The sequence below is a fragment of the Rhinolophus sinicus genome, linkage group LG11, assembly GCF_036562045.2.
Source record: "Rhinolophus sinicus isolate RSC01 linkage group LG11, ASM3656204v1, whole genome shotgun sequence".
NCBI lineage: Eukaryota > Metazoa > Chordata > Mammalia > Chiroptera > Rhinolophidae > Rhinolophus > Rhinolophus sinicus.
Genome location: NC_133760.1, coordinates 14,163,851 through 14,177,289, shown reverse-complemented (window position 1 = coordinate 14,177,289; position 13,439 = coordinate 14,163,851). Strand labels below are relative to the sequence as shown.

The following is a 13,439-nucleotide window of genomic DNA, read 5'->3' as shown; positions in this document are numbered from 1 at the left end:
GAAGTATAATCTCTGTAAAGTTGTTTTTAAGCAACAGGAAATAAAATTTAAACCTAAAATTCAACCCTGTTACTGACCTTTCTGAAGTCACAGTCTGCTGAACACATTATTTTCCACCCACAGGTGAATTCCTCTATAGGGAGCAGTGACAACCCCGCCCCAATTCATGCTTCCGTCTACCTGCTGGCATGTTTCCTTCAGTAGTGACCTTATGCCATATCCTGGTTCCAGAAATCTTAAAATTTGCTGAGATGGGCTTCTTAGACCCAAGAAACCATAAGGCTTTTTTGGAGGCCCAACGCTGTCCTGTCAGTCCTCATGTCCCTGAATTGGGCCACACAAAGCACAAAGTCCACTTGGGTCCCTTTACCCCCACAGGTCTCCCTGTCTTCCTGCCTCTGTGTCAGCCAGGACCTCATCTTCTGCGGCTGCACCGATGGAATAGTTCGCATCTTCCAGGCCTACAACCTGCACTACCTCGCCAACCTGCCCAAGCCACACTACCTCGGGGTAGATGTGGCCCAGGGCCTGGACCCCAGGTACTACCTGGCAGGGGGAGGGCGAGGGGCCCAACCAGAGTCTGTCTGCTCGTATCCATCTATGCTTCCACATTGGCCTGCCCTGGGCAGGAAACAGGGTACAGCTATAATGAGGCAGCAGAATCTCTGCCACTGTGAAGTCTTCAGTCTAGTGAGGGAGGGAGCTCAGTCATACACAAGTACACCAATAAGATAATTTCTGATAGTCATAAATGCTTTGGTGAAATAAAGCAGGGCCTCAGGAAGGAGAGCGTCTGGGGCTTGGGGCTGTATTGATTGGGTGGCCAGAGGAAGTCTCTCTGGTGAGAAGGAGCCACTGTGGAGACCTGGGTCCTGATAGTAAGTGGAAAGGCCGTAAGGAGATAGCATACTGGGCCTGACATTACAGGAACAGCTAGGGGCTGTGGCTGGAGCCCAGTGTGCTGTGGGAGACAGGTCTAAGAATTGATGGATCTGGTGGAAGGAGCTTGTCCATTCTCTGGTCCATGGGTAGCCACTGGGGATTTCAGTCATTGGTATTACGTGACCAGACCTTGAGCATTGGATCCCTCTGGTTGTCATGTCAAGAGTGGGTGGAAGAGCTAAGCTGTGACATATTTTCCCTTTGTTGTAAGTAAGTTTTGTGGGGATGGGAGCTACCTAAACAGAGGGTGCTGCATGGCTGGGGCTGCCTCTTTGTAGATTGCCAGACACTACCTCCGGGGTGCCTTTTCTGAGAGCCCAGAGGGGCTATTGAGTATCTCAAAGGAAAGAGGGTAGATCAGCAACCCACAGACAGTGGTGTGTTGTAGTGGCTAGGCTGCCCTGCTCTGCGAGGTTCTGCTATGTGCTGTGTGGCCTCAGGCAGGTCACTGTATCAACCTGTCCTTCAGTTTCTTCATCTGTAAAATACAATACGTACCTCTCATGGAGATTGTAGGAATTCAGTGCAGCTAAAGCTCTTGGCTAGGCATGCAGTAGGTGCTCAATAAACTGTAGCCTTTGTAGGGAAGCCCCAAGCCAGGGGACGGCTCCCCCACCCCCTTGTACAGAGATTTTTGATCACGTGTTGGTGGGGCCCACGAGAGAGAAGGCCTGAGGTACCGTGTTTCCCCGAAAATAAGACTGGGCCTTATATTAAGGTTTCTCCAAAAGATGCATTAGGGCTTATGTTCAGGGGATGTCATCCTGAAAAATCATGCTAGGGCTTATTTTCTGGTTAGGACTTATTTTCGGAGCTTGGATTGGGTGAAATGAGGGGAGAAAAATGTTAACAGGAGTCGAAAATTCAAATGCTCTCAGGGGTTAAGTGGAAGCTTCCACTTTACAATCTCTATTAGAAACAAAACAAAGGAAGAAGGAAGAGGGAGAAGTGGAGTTGGAGTAGGAGAGATGAACAACCATGGCATTGCCAGGCATGAGACAGCTTCAGTGTCACCACAGGCAGCTGTCACTGCCCACAGTGACAATTAATGGTGATTGATGACCTGTGTTGCCTTGTTAGCTTCCTCTTCTGCAGGAAGGCAGAAGCAGTCTATCCGGATACAGTGGCTCTGACCTTCGACCCCACTCACCAGTGGCTGTCCTGCGTGTATAAGGACCACAGCATCTATATCTGGGATGTCAAAGACATCAACAAAGTAGGCAAGATGTGGTCGGAACTCTTTCACAGCTCCTACGTCTGGAACGTGGAGGTGAGCCCCTCTCTCTCTTCCCTGCCCTTGCTCAGCCCCTATCTGGGGAGTTTCTGCAGAGTTTGGGGAAACCATTCAGCTATTCCTTGAAAAGATACTCATGGACTCCAGCTATGTGCCGGGTGCTGTTCTAGGTGCTGGGGACACAACTGGGAAGGAAACTGACAAAAGTCCTGTCCTTGTGGAGCTCACATTTAGGTGGGAAAGTAAACCCATAAACATCACCAATATACAACATGCCAGGTAGCTGTACCTCTCGGAAGAAAGATGAAGCCTAGTAGGGGAAAGACGGAACACGAGTGCTTGCTATTGTAGAGAGGAGAGTGGTTAGGGAATGCCTCCCTGAGAACGTGGAGCAGAGACCTGCAGGTAGTGAGGGGATGAGAGGCACATGGCCACCCGGGAGAAAAGCAAGAGCAGAGGTCCTGCAGCAGGAGCCTGTGTCCCCCAGAGAGCCTGTTGTGGAGGTCATTTGTGTTGTTTAGTGCTTTTTTATTTGTGTTGAAGTTTTTATTTTCCAAGAATGAATCTGTGGGGATTTTTTCATTCTCTAAAGCTGTTCTAAGTACTCCTTGCAGATAAGATAAGAGAAAGAATTATATTCTGCTTTTTTTTCTCCTGAAAATTTCTTCTACTAGGAATGTTTGTCCTAGAGAATTTATGTTTTCAGTGGGCCAAATCAGAATTGGGAAAAATAACTTAATCCTTTTGAATAAGTGTTATTTAGCCTTTTGACCTGCTTAAATCCATCTGTCTTTGTAGATCTGATGCTTCTGGTGTTAGCACTTCTCTCACTTAGCAAGAATGTTCTTAAATAACTTAAAAAATGTATGTATAAATATTTCCTCCTTGAAAAAAGGTGAAATATTACAGATAAAGCTAAAATCTCTTCGATCATCTCCCCACCCCCCAATCCTGCTCTTTCTCACCCTCACCCATCCCCTGCGTCTTTGAGAACTAGAATTATGGAATGATCAATCCAATAGCTATGAGCATCCCTAGCACCCAGACTGATTTTGAAATACCAATTCGAATTGAAAAAACAAAAAAACAGAACCCAAGGGCTTCTTTAAGAAATAGCTGATTCCAGGATTGAGACAAGAAATGTGAAAAATGAGGCTGGAATATCTTGTCATCCTAGATAGCAAGGTAGCTATCAAAGACTATTAGGGTCATGTCCCCAGGACTCAGGAGCTAAGTGGGACAGGTTGTATGTTTCTTCAGTTCGTTTTCTGTGTATCTGCCTGTTGTTTATTTATATTAATATTTATATAAATATAAATTTATTGATTATATAATTATGTATACGAATATCATTTATGTTATATATATGTGTATCCATCCTCAACAAAAGTATCTGTGGGTGGATCTTTTTAGGATCTTTTTATCAGTTCTGAAAAATTCTCAGCCAGTGCAGATTTAAGAACTGCCCCTACTCCGTTCTCTCTCTCCTTTTTTAATTTTTTAAATTTTTTCATTTTTTATTGGGGAAGGGGAACAGGACTTTATTGGGGAACAGTGTGTCAGTCTTAGTTGTGGAAGGTGCCATTCAGCTTCAAGTTGTTGTCCTTTTAGTCTTAGTTGTGGAGTGCGCAGCTCAGCTCCAGGTCCAGTTGCTGTTTCTAGTTGCACAGCCCACCATCTAGGGGGCACAGCCCACCATCCCTTGCGGGAGTCGGAGTTGAACCGGCAATCTTGTGGTTGAGAGGACGCGCTCCAACCAACTGAGCCATCTGGGAGCTCAGCGGCAGCTCAGCTCAAGGTGCCTGTGTTCAATCTTAGTTGCAGGGGGCGGTGCCCACCACCCCTTGCGGGACTCGAGGAATCCAACCGGCAACCTTGTGGTTGAGAGCCCACTGGCCCATGTGGGAATTGAACCGGCAACCTTCGGAGTTAGGAGCATGGAGCTCTAACCTCCTGAGCCACCAGGCCGGCCTTTCATAATTTCTTTTTGTTTTTTAAGAATTTCCTCCTTTTCACTGTTTCTTAATGCCTTATCTCTTGTGTTTATTTACTGTTGGGTTCCTTTTAATTTGGCCTTTATTTCTCAAATGATTTCTTCATTTATTTCTAACTCTGAATTCTTTTCTCTGAGTTTTTCTAATGATTTAGATTTTCATATTTAGATAATTTTCTTAATGTCTTTTAGCTTATTTTGAAATAGTAAGTTATAGTTTTGACCTGTTTTATGGAAATGTGTTTCTGGTGTGCTCTTTTTTTTTTTTTTAAAGAGTAAATTTGGGACTTAGTCTTGGTCATCTTCTTGTTGTTCACGTTCATGTGATAATAGTTCTTCCGAATTTTTTGAAGTTGGTTCAGGACAGGTTTTCTAACTTCCCAAGAAAGAACTCCATCTTCTGATTTTCATACTGTTTAAAAAAATACGCAGCTTGCTTTGTGATATTTCTTTGTTATATTCCTATTTATGTGTTATGTCCCTGCTTTTATCTGAACTTCCTCTTTACTTTGTCTGTCTTGTCCCTATCCTGACCAATTTTGTTTTCACTCTGAGCAGTTTCCTCACAGTGTGGGCCTTTGTCCTGGAAGGGCGCCCTGGCAGGTCAGTTTTCAAGTTCACAGGGCCTTGACTGCTCTGGCCCCTTGAGACCTTACTGCCAAGCCCTTGCACACAAGGAAAATTGAAGTGGGTAAAACCCTTCCAGTTTCAGCTGCTGTTCAGTTTGGCCCATTGTGCTTTCCAGTGAATACCTAGCTGGCTACTTTGGCTTTATGCTGTTCGTGGGTCTGTCGGGTGCCTCACTGCTTCTCCCCTATACGAGAACATGTTGATAGCGTGTAGGTCTTATTACTGGAGGTAGTTTGTCCCTACCTGCTCGTATTTTGGGAATTATGAGAATAGCTAGTTTTGCAGTAAATGTTGTCCATGGGGTTTGGTTTTGCTATCTGGTTGCTCTTTTTCATGTCGGGATTTGGATTTAAAAATCGATGCTGCTGCTATCGTCATCTCAGAACCCTGTCTTCCATATTTTGAAATCTCTTTATATGTTGTCTCTTTGTCTCTCTGAACTGCATTTTGAGTAATGTTTAGTTCTTTCTTTCAATTCATTTAATTTTCAACTATGTCTAATCTTTGGTTTTTAATATGTTTTATTTTTCATTTCTATAAATAGTTCTATTTTGTTCTTTTTCAACCCTGTTTGGTTATTTATTGTTTCTAGTTGGCTGCTCATACTTTTAATCTTGTCAAAGTTCTTCTACTTCTTGAAGCATATTAAGTATAGTTATTTTATATTCTATTTGATAATTCCAGTATTTGAAGGTAGACTATCATTTCTGCTGCTTCTTTCTCATGGTACCTTGTTTCCTTTTGTGCTTAATGAGCTGCCCATTTTCCTTGGAAATTTATTTGTGGGGATGTTTTATGGCCTAGGCTACAGATGGCACATGGACAATGTATGGCAGCATTTTGTGTTCTTTTTCTCTTGATTATTTTTAAGCATTAAACTATGCCTGTTTATCTTCAACTTACTTTTTTTCCACCAAAATGCAACAGTATATCTAGTGCTGTCATTGAAGTAATTGTAATGAATTGCCCTTTGCTTTGTTCTCTGGGAACTGTAGGTATATCCTGAGTTTGAAGATCGGAGAGCTTGTCTGCCATCAGGATCTTTTCTGACTTGTTCCTCAGACAACACCATTCGCTTCTGGAACGTGGATAGCAGCCTCGACTCTCCCTGGCAGAAAAACATCTTCAGTCATGTGAGTGGCTTCTTTATGAACCATCTTTTAGGAGGAGCAAAGACGTACTTTAAACTAGGATATTGGGGCAGCAGGGAGTCTCACAGAACCTTGCTGTTCGGCTTCACTAGGGGCAGGAACCAGGAACCAAGGCAGGTCACTGTCTGTCTCCCTCTCTCTTGTTTCTCTCTCTCTCTCCCCCTCTTTCTTTCTGAGTAGCACAGCCTGCTCTTTCTGCCAATCAGCAGCTGCTGTCCAGGTGTGTCGACACAGCTGCTCCAGGCAACCCAACATGCTCAACAGTAGAGAAATTGCTCCCCAGGCCTTCAGCTAGAGCTCCCGGGGAGAGCACATGATGGACCAAACCAGGCAGGGGCTGCCCCTGTCTAGCTAGCTGCCATGCGGTGAGGACATGGGTGGGGTTGTTGGCAGGACCCCAAAGAGAGCCATGATGGGAGGTTGGGGAGAAAACACTTTGCTAAAGAAATGGTTTGTATTGCTATGTTTGTAAGGGAGTTGTTTTGAGGAGCTGAGACCGGAATGTATTTATTTATTCTGCAGAGACTTATTAAGGTCTGTGCTAGTGCCATGCTACATGCTAGGGACATGTCAGTGACTAAGACAGACCCTTCCGCACTCGTGGCACCCACAGTCTAGTGTGGGGAGGTAAACAGTGAACCAATAACTGCACAAGTTATGATATAATGACAAATGTAATCACCATGAAATAAAATTGCAAAGTGCTAGTAGGATACATAACAGAGTCATCTGATCTTTTCTGTGGCATCAGGGGCAGCTTTCTGGAGGAAGACACAACTAAGCTGAGATATGGAGGATTGGGAGGAGTAAAGAGGGGAGGGGAGAGTGGCCCACATCAAAGGGATAACATGTGCAAAGGCCCTGAGATGGGAAAGAGCTTGGTGAATTGGAAAACCTGAGAAGTCAGTGTGTCTGGAACTAAAAAAAGCCCTTCATGCAGGGTGTATATAACATGTGCTCCTTTACTGCTCCCCTCACTCCCACACAATACTATCATATTCTTCTGCACTTGTGATACATGTGTTATATTTGACTGTACACAATAAAAAAACGCAAACCAAGAGGTAGAAGTTTGGTTTTCTTGACTCATAAAAGTAGTCTGGAGATAACCATTCCAGGCTGTTATGGCAGCTGTAGGAAACCCTCAGAGATCTAAGAGCTTTCTAGCTCTCCCATTTTACTATTTTGAAGGAGTGGCCCTTGTCCTAAGCATCCAAAATGGCTGCTGGAGCTCCAGTCATCACATCAAAATTCTAGGCCTCAGAAAAGAAAGCAGAAGGGTTCTTGCTTGCTTTACTTTTCATTGATCAAAATTTATTCACAGCCACATCTAGCTGCAAGGGAGGCTGGGAAACATAGTTATTATTCTGAGTGGAGTTCTGTCACTAACGAAGAATGGGAGACTGGCTGTTGGAAGACCAAATTGCAGAAGTGCTTCAGAGCTGCTCACAGCACTGACCTTAGCCCTCTCCTTCCTGCAGACCCTGCTGAAGGTAGTGTATATAGAGAACGACATCCAGCACCTGCAGGACACGTCACACTTCCCAGATCGGGGGAGTGAGAATGGGATGCCTATGGATGTGAAAGCTGGTGTGCGAGTCATGCAGGTCAGTCCTGATGGCCAACACTTGGCTTCAGGCGACCGGAGTGGAAATCTGAGGCAAGTGGGCCCCAGAGGGTATCTAGTGTACTCAGGGTGGTGGGGAGGAGCCCTGGCCTTCGCATTTCCAGCTACCCGTTGGGAATGAGGGGCTGTGAGTAGCAATCCTGTGACCAGCCACCCCTGGGAACTGTCTTTCAAAAGGGCTGAAATGTTGGTAGCTACCAGGACCTCAGCAGTTGGGACATGTGAAGTTTGCCTACAGAGTAGACCGGCAAATTTGCCTGACACTAGGCCAGGATGATACTATACTAGCCATGTGGTACCACTGCTGCACCATCAGAGAAGATGCCAGCTGCCCTTTGGTGTGTGTGTGTGTGGGGGGGGGTTGTCCTGGTTGCCCTGGGAGAAGGGCCAGGAGGATGGGAGGGACATTTGAGGGCTTGTTTCACATTGCAGAGGTTTTTCAAGATGTTATGGCCCAGTATGTGCTGACAGAAGAGTAGCCTGTCACAGGGACCAGGTTTACGTTGATGAATGATAGCTGTGACCACCTGGGGGCTAAGGCTGTTGAGGGATGGCAGGGACCAGGGGGAACAGGGTAGCATGTCCTCCATAAAGGGGCATCCACCACGCAGCACCAGGAGTGTCATGTGTTCCCATTGTTCAAGAAGGACAGAAAGTGCAAGGTGTTTTTTCTGTGAAATTTCTATTTTTAAATGCTGGCAACTGTTCTGATATCAGTCATGCATGAGGCAAACCGAATGTGCCAGCGGGCAGCTCGTATTGATGGTGCTCTGCTGTGAATGGTGAAAATAAGAACTACATGGGCATAGCACTCTTTCCCTAGGCTGGCTGCTTGCCTGATACTATGTATATCGACCAATGTACCGTGTTTCCCTGAAAATAAGACCTAGCCAGACTATCAGCTCTAATGTATCTTTTGGAGCAAAAATTAATGTAAAACCCAGTATTATATTATGTTATATTATATTATATTACATTATATTATTATATTAGACCGGGTCTTATATTATAGTAAAATGAGACCTGGTCTTATATTAATTTTTGCTCCAAAAGATGCATTAGAGCTGATGGTCCGGCTAGGTCTTATTTTTGGGGAAACATGGTAGTCCTCTCACTGACCCTCTGATGTAAGTGCTGTTATCAGCGTCATTTTCCGAAGGGTTAACTGAGGCAAGACATGCCAAGTGGCTAGGCTAAGATCACACAGGTAGAGAGCAAAGGAGCTGGGGTGATTATCTCTTTATTTCAATCCTGGATGACCTGTTGATTGATTGATTTCACTTGGAAAGACAAGGAAAATCTAGATTTAAGATTCTTAAAGAATGAGAGATTGGAATCAAATGTTCCCACCCATAGGTCCTATCCTTGAGTGTGACCTCTGACCCCTGGTCCCTGCCCCACCCTCAGGGGTCACCTCTGATACAGCTCTGCCCTAACCCTTGTTCCCCCAGAGGGCTGTCCCAGATCTGGCCCATGGAACCACAGGGGTGGTGCTCACTGAGGTACTCCTATGTTCGCAACTGCTTCCTTTAAGATGGCAGGTTTCTAGATGATAAGAGTGGTTGGGCATCTCTAGACTAGTTGGCCAAGGCAGGGTGTTCCCCATGTCTCCTACCTGGCAGTGGCAGAGTACCTGGGGTGGGAGTGGGGGTGGGGACGCCCTCTGAGCAGAGTACAGCAGGCAGTTTATGTCTCCCAGGATCCATGAGTTGCACTTCATGGACGAGCTGGTCAAGATGGAGGCCCATGATGCTGAGGTGCTGTGCCTGGAGTACTCCAAGCCTGAGACAGGTGAGCCCACGGCAAGGTGGCGGGGAGAGCAGGGGAATGTGCTCCTGGCAGAGCCACAGAGAAGGGGCAGTTGGTATGTGATAGGGCTGTGAATGATGGCTGAACGTCCTGTGTTTAGCCCTGGGAGCAGAGTGATTAGGACTCCAGAAGGCAAGATACTGGCAGCAGGACTCGACTTGTTTACCCCGGTGCCCAGCACCCCAAACAGTACTCAGCCTGCAGAGGTGGATGAGTGAATGTGTAAATGAGCTCATCCTATACTGGAGGAGATAGATCCACAGTTAAACATGTTATTTTCAAAAACTTTGATGCCTACCAAAAAATTGCAAGACTATTACAACGAATACCCATATGTTCTTCACCTAGATCCCCCAAGTTTTTTCTTTTAAATTCTGTCTGACCCTATGACTGTATAATGACTTTATCTGCTTCCCCTCTCTCTATTTCCGTCTGTTTGTGTATGTAAATATGCACCACATATAATTAGATAATAGCACATACATTATTGTTGTCTTTTGTTAAACTATTTGAGAGCATGATGCCCATTCACCCTTAAATGTTTCTATAAGCATTTCCTAGGAATGAGGTCATCCATTTACATGACCATAGTTCTTAGCAAATGTGTGAATTTCACTTAGGTATTATATTGTCATCTATCTTAATGGTCCTTATTCACATTTTGCCAGTTATCCCAATTATGGTCCTTTATTAAACCACCTTTATTTTTCCAATCCAGGTTCACTCTTTAGTTGTTGTGGCTCTTTTGTCACCTTTATTCTGGAACATTTCTATAGATTTAACTTGTCTTTCTGCAGAGTATATAGTCTAGTCATTTTATTTGAATTTCCTTCCATTTGGATTTGTCTGTTTGTTTTCCTCATAATTTGATTCCAATAATACACTCTTGGCAGGAACATAACATAGGCAGGGTTATGTCCTCATGTGTTAATGATCTTTCCCCTGCTCTTTCCTTCCTCTTCCCCTGCACCTCTGTGCCACCAAAGTTTCATTACATCTCTCTTCACTCAGTACACCTTTCCTGAGCTCACCTTCACCTCCGTTCATATGTTAGGCCTACCAGGTGACCAGGGTAGGCACTGTCTGAGGGGGCCAGCAGGGAAGGTGTAGTGGTAGAAGGAAGTGTGGCAGCAGGTAGGTAGTCAGTAGGGCCTGGACAAAGCCTGTATAGCCAGAGTTCAGAGAGTTAGGGGGCAGCATTTTCAGGAGGCTGAGAAATTGGTAGGGCTCCATGTGGCATGCCAAGGAGTTGGACTTGGTAGGAAGGAGTGCTGGGCTCTGCTAGAATGTCTGCTGTGTGCACGAGTGCAGGAGCATCCCCGCGTACATGAAGATTCATCCTCCCTAAACTGGTGGCGTGGGATATGAAATGCCAGGATTTGGGGGCTCTGGAGAAAGACTACACAGAGCTGAGGGAGCAGCCCCCTTCTGGGTTTGAGGCAAGTTAGTGGTAGTTATGGAACCAAAGACCCCTTCTTCAAGGCCTGGACAGCTCAGTCATACTACTTTCTGGGAGGCCAAGGCATCAAGCAGCCTCCCGGGAATCCGGGGCCACCCTCTGCACTCATAGGGCTGACCTTGCTCGCCTCGGCCAGTCGGGACCGACTGATCCACGTACTGAACGTGGAGAAGAACTACAACCTGGAGCAGACCCTGGATGATCACTCCTCCTCCATCACGGCCATCAAGTTTGCAGGTGAGCCCCTTCCTTCCTGCTTCTGGCATCTCATTAGATGGGCTCTGATGGCTACAAGTAACAGCAAAAGCTCCCTTTAGCTTAAACACAAAAGGGAGAAACAAGCTCTGCATTCAGGCACAGCTGGATCCAAAGGTTGAATTTTTAAAAATTAAATTATCAGGATTCTCTCTCTCTGTTAGCTGTGCCTTTCTTTGGAGGGCAGGATCTCATTTGTCACTGGGCCACTAGCAAGATATTGCCCCTCTTCCTGTCTATTTTGACAAAAATTGGGAGCTTCTCACAGCACTGAGTTTCCTTTTGCTGGCTTGAGGCACCTGCCCTTTTCAGAACAGTTATCGGTGCCAGGGCTTGGGGTGTTCTCTTTGGCTAGGTCTGACTCATGTGCCCAGCCCCCACCTACCTCCATTCCTGATCCAGAAGGACTGGTATTAGGCAAGTGCTGCTCCCCAAAAAGAAGTCAGGGTGCCAATCCTGTGAGAAGGCAGGATGGGCATTGGTGATCTTGGCCGAAAAACAGGTGACAAGTGTTGGAGGCTGATTCTGTGTGGGGATGATTCTTGTACCATCCCGGCAGTTTGCTTCTTCCTTACCCCATGTTACAGCCAGACGCCAGCTAGTAGGTGCAGGCCCAGGATCTTGCCTGAGGCTGTCCTTCTCCAAAGCCCACACTCAACCAGGAAATCAAAGGGATTCCTCCAAGACTGAAAAGATTCCGTATGGAGACCACTGGCTCTAAGGAATTCCAAGGGGAAGGGAGGCAGGCCCTGTGGGATGTAACTGATTGGAGCCCAAGAACTTGTTCAAAACTACATTTAAGAAGAATGTATTCATTGGGAGAATACATTCAGGTACTCTATCGAAATGCTTGACCATGAAGTGAGACTGAGAATCTATTAGTGTCCCTTAGTCCTCCCCACTTACTGCCCTACCTCTCTCTAGCTACCTTGATAAGGAACTGTGCAAAAACAAGTTAACAATGTTTGATGTATCTTGATGAAGACCTAACAAAAACAGGCAGTTTGGCCAGCAGTGACCTCACCTGTAATGAATGGTCTACATCGCACAGAGGTGATGACTGGACTGGGGGTGGCCCGGGAGTTGGTCCTTAGGCCACTTTCTGAAGGGTGTGGGCCTTCCTTAGAGCCCCAGCCAGTCTGAGAGGATACAGCTCCTAAACCCAGCCTACATATGTCCAAACACGTGAATACAGTGCATCTAGTTTACAGGATACAATCATGTGCCGCAAAACAATGTTTCAGTCAGTGACAGGCTGCATACATCAACGTGGTCCTGTAAGATTATAACAGAGCTGAAAAATTCCTATCACCTAGTGACACTAGCTGTCATAATGTCGTAGTGCAACTCACATCATAGAGGTCACGTGTTTGTGGTGACGCTGGTGTAAACAAACCTGCGCTGCCAGTCGGATGAAAGAGTAGCACATACAATTATGTACAGTGCATAATACTTGATAATCATAATAAATGACTATGTCACTAGTTTGTGTATTTACTATACTGTACTTTTAATCATTATTTTAGAGTATACTCTTTCTACTTATAAAACAAAGTTTCCTGTAAAACAGTATGCCGTGTTATGCCAGCACCAGGAGTATGGGCTCCAAGTTGTGTGTCCCCGTTGTCTAACGAGAACAGAAAGTGCAGGGTTCCGCACTGGCAGCAGCCTCATGCTTCTCGTGTTTACCGTGTCTCTTGATTGCATTATTTTCTCTAGTGCTGGATTTAATCTCATGTTGTTCTGTGCAGTAACACGCAATACAGGCTGGTAGCCTAGGAGCGGTAGGGTGTACCATCTAGGTGTGTGTAAGTGCTCTCTGTGGTGTTCTCACAATGATGAAATCACCAAGCTATGCATTTCTCAGAACGTATACCCATCTTAAAGCTGCGCATGACTGTAACACAATGAACAGCCACATCAAGGTTCATAGTCGGTATGAACTAGAACACGCACACCCGTTATTTATAGCCAGTGACTCTTCTGGTTGTTCACGGTCCTAACATTGCTAAGTGCTTGGCTCCGGCACCCCTGGTTAAGCAGCAGAACATTACCAGTAACTTTCAGGCCCTCTCTGGGCCCCTTCCATGTCACATGCCCTGCCCCACACAGGGCTCACTCCCTTCTGTGAGCCAGTGACTCCTGAGTGACATCTGAATTTGTATGTCAGGCCTGAGCTCTCTCGAATGTCCTATCATCTGTCATACCAAGGCTCTAAGTATTTATTGTCTTTTCATCCTCACCACAACTCTGTGAGGTACTTGTGCTGTTATTATTCTATAAAGAAAGAAGAATAATAAAAGCAAGGACATCTGTAGTGCTTACCATGGCAGCCATAC

At 45.6% G+C, this 13,439-nt stretch overlaps 1 protein-coding gene across 6 annotated transcripts in view; it reads left to right on the top strand.

The window, feature by feature from the left end:
• WDR62 (WD repeat domain 62) overlaps nt 1-13,439 on the top strand; it is a 42,944-nt gene that overhangs the window by 11,966 nt on the left and 17,539 nt on the right. For all 6 annotated transcript variants that reach the window (XM_019749978.2, XM_019749977.2, XM_074315724.1 and 3 more), the window contains 6 exons: nt 379-539; nt 2,023-2,212; nt 5,795-5,932; nt 7,432-7,610; nt 9,277-9,368; nt 10,957-11,082. In XM_019749978.2, coding sequence (XP_019605537.2) covers nt 379-539; nt 2,023-2,212; nt 5,795-5,932; nt 7,432-7,610; nt 9,277-9,368; nt 10,957-11,082 — 886 coding nt within the window. The remainder of the gene's footprint in view (nt 1-378; nt 540-2,022; nt 2,213-5,794; nt 5,933-7,431; nt 7,611-9,276; nt 9,369-10,956; nt 11,083-13,439) is intronic.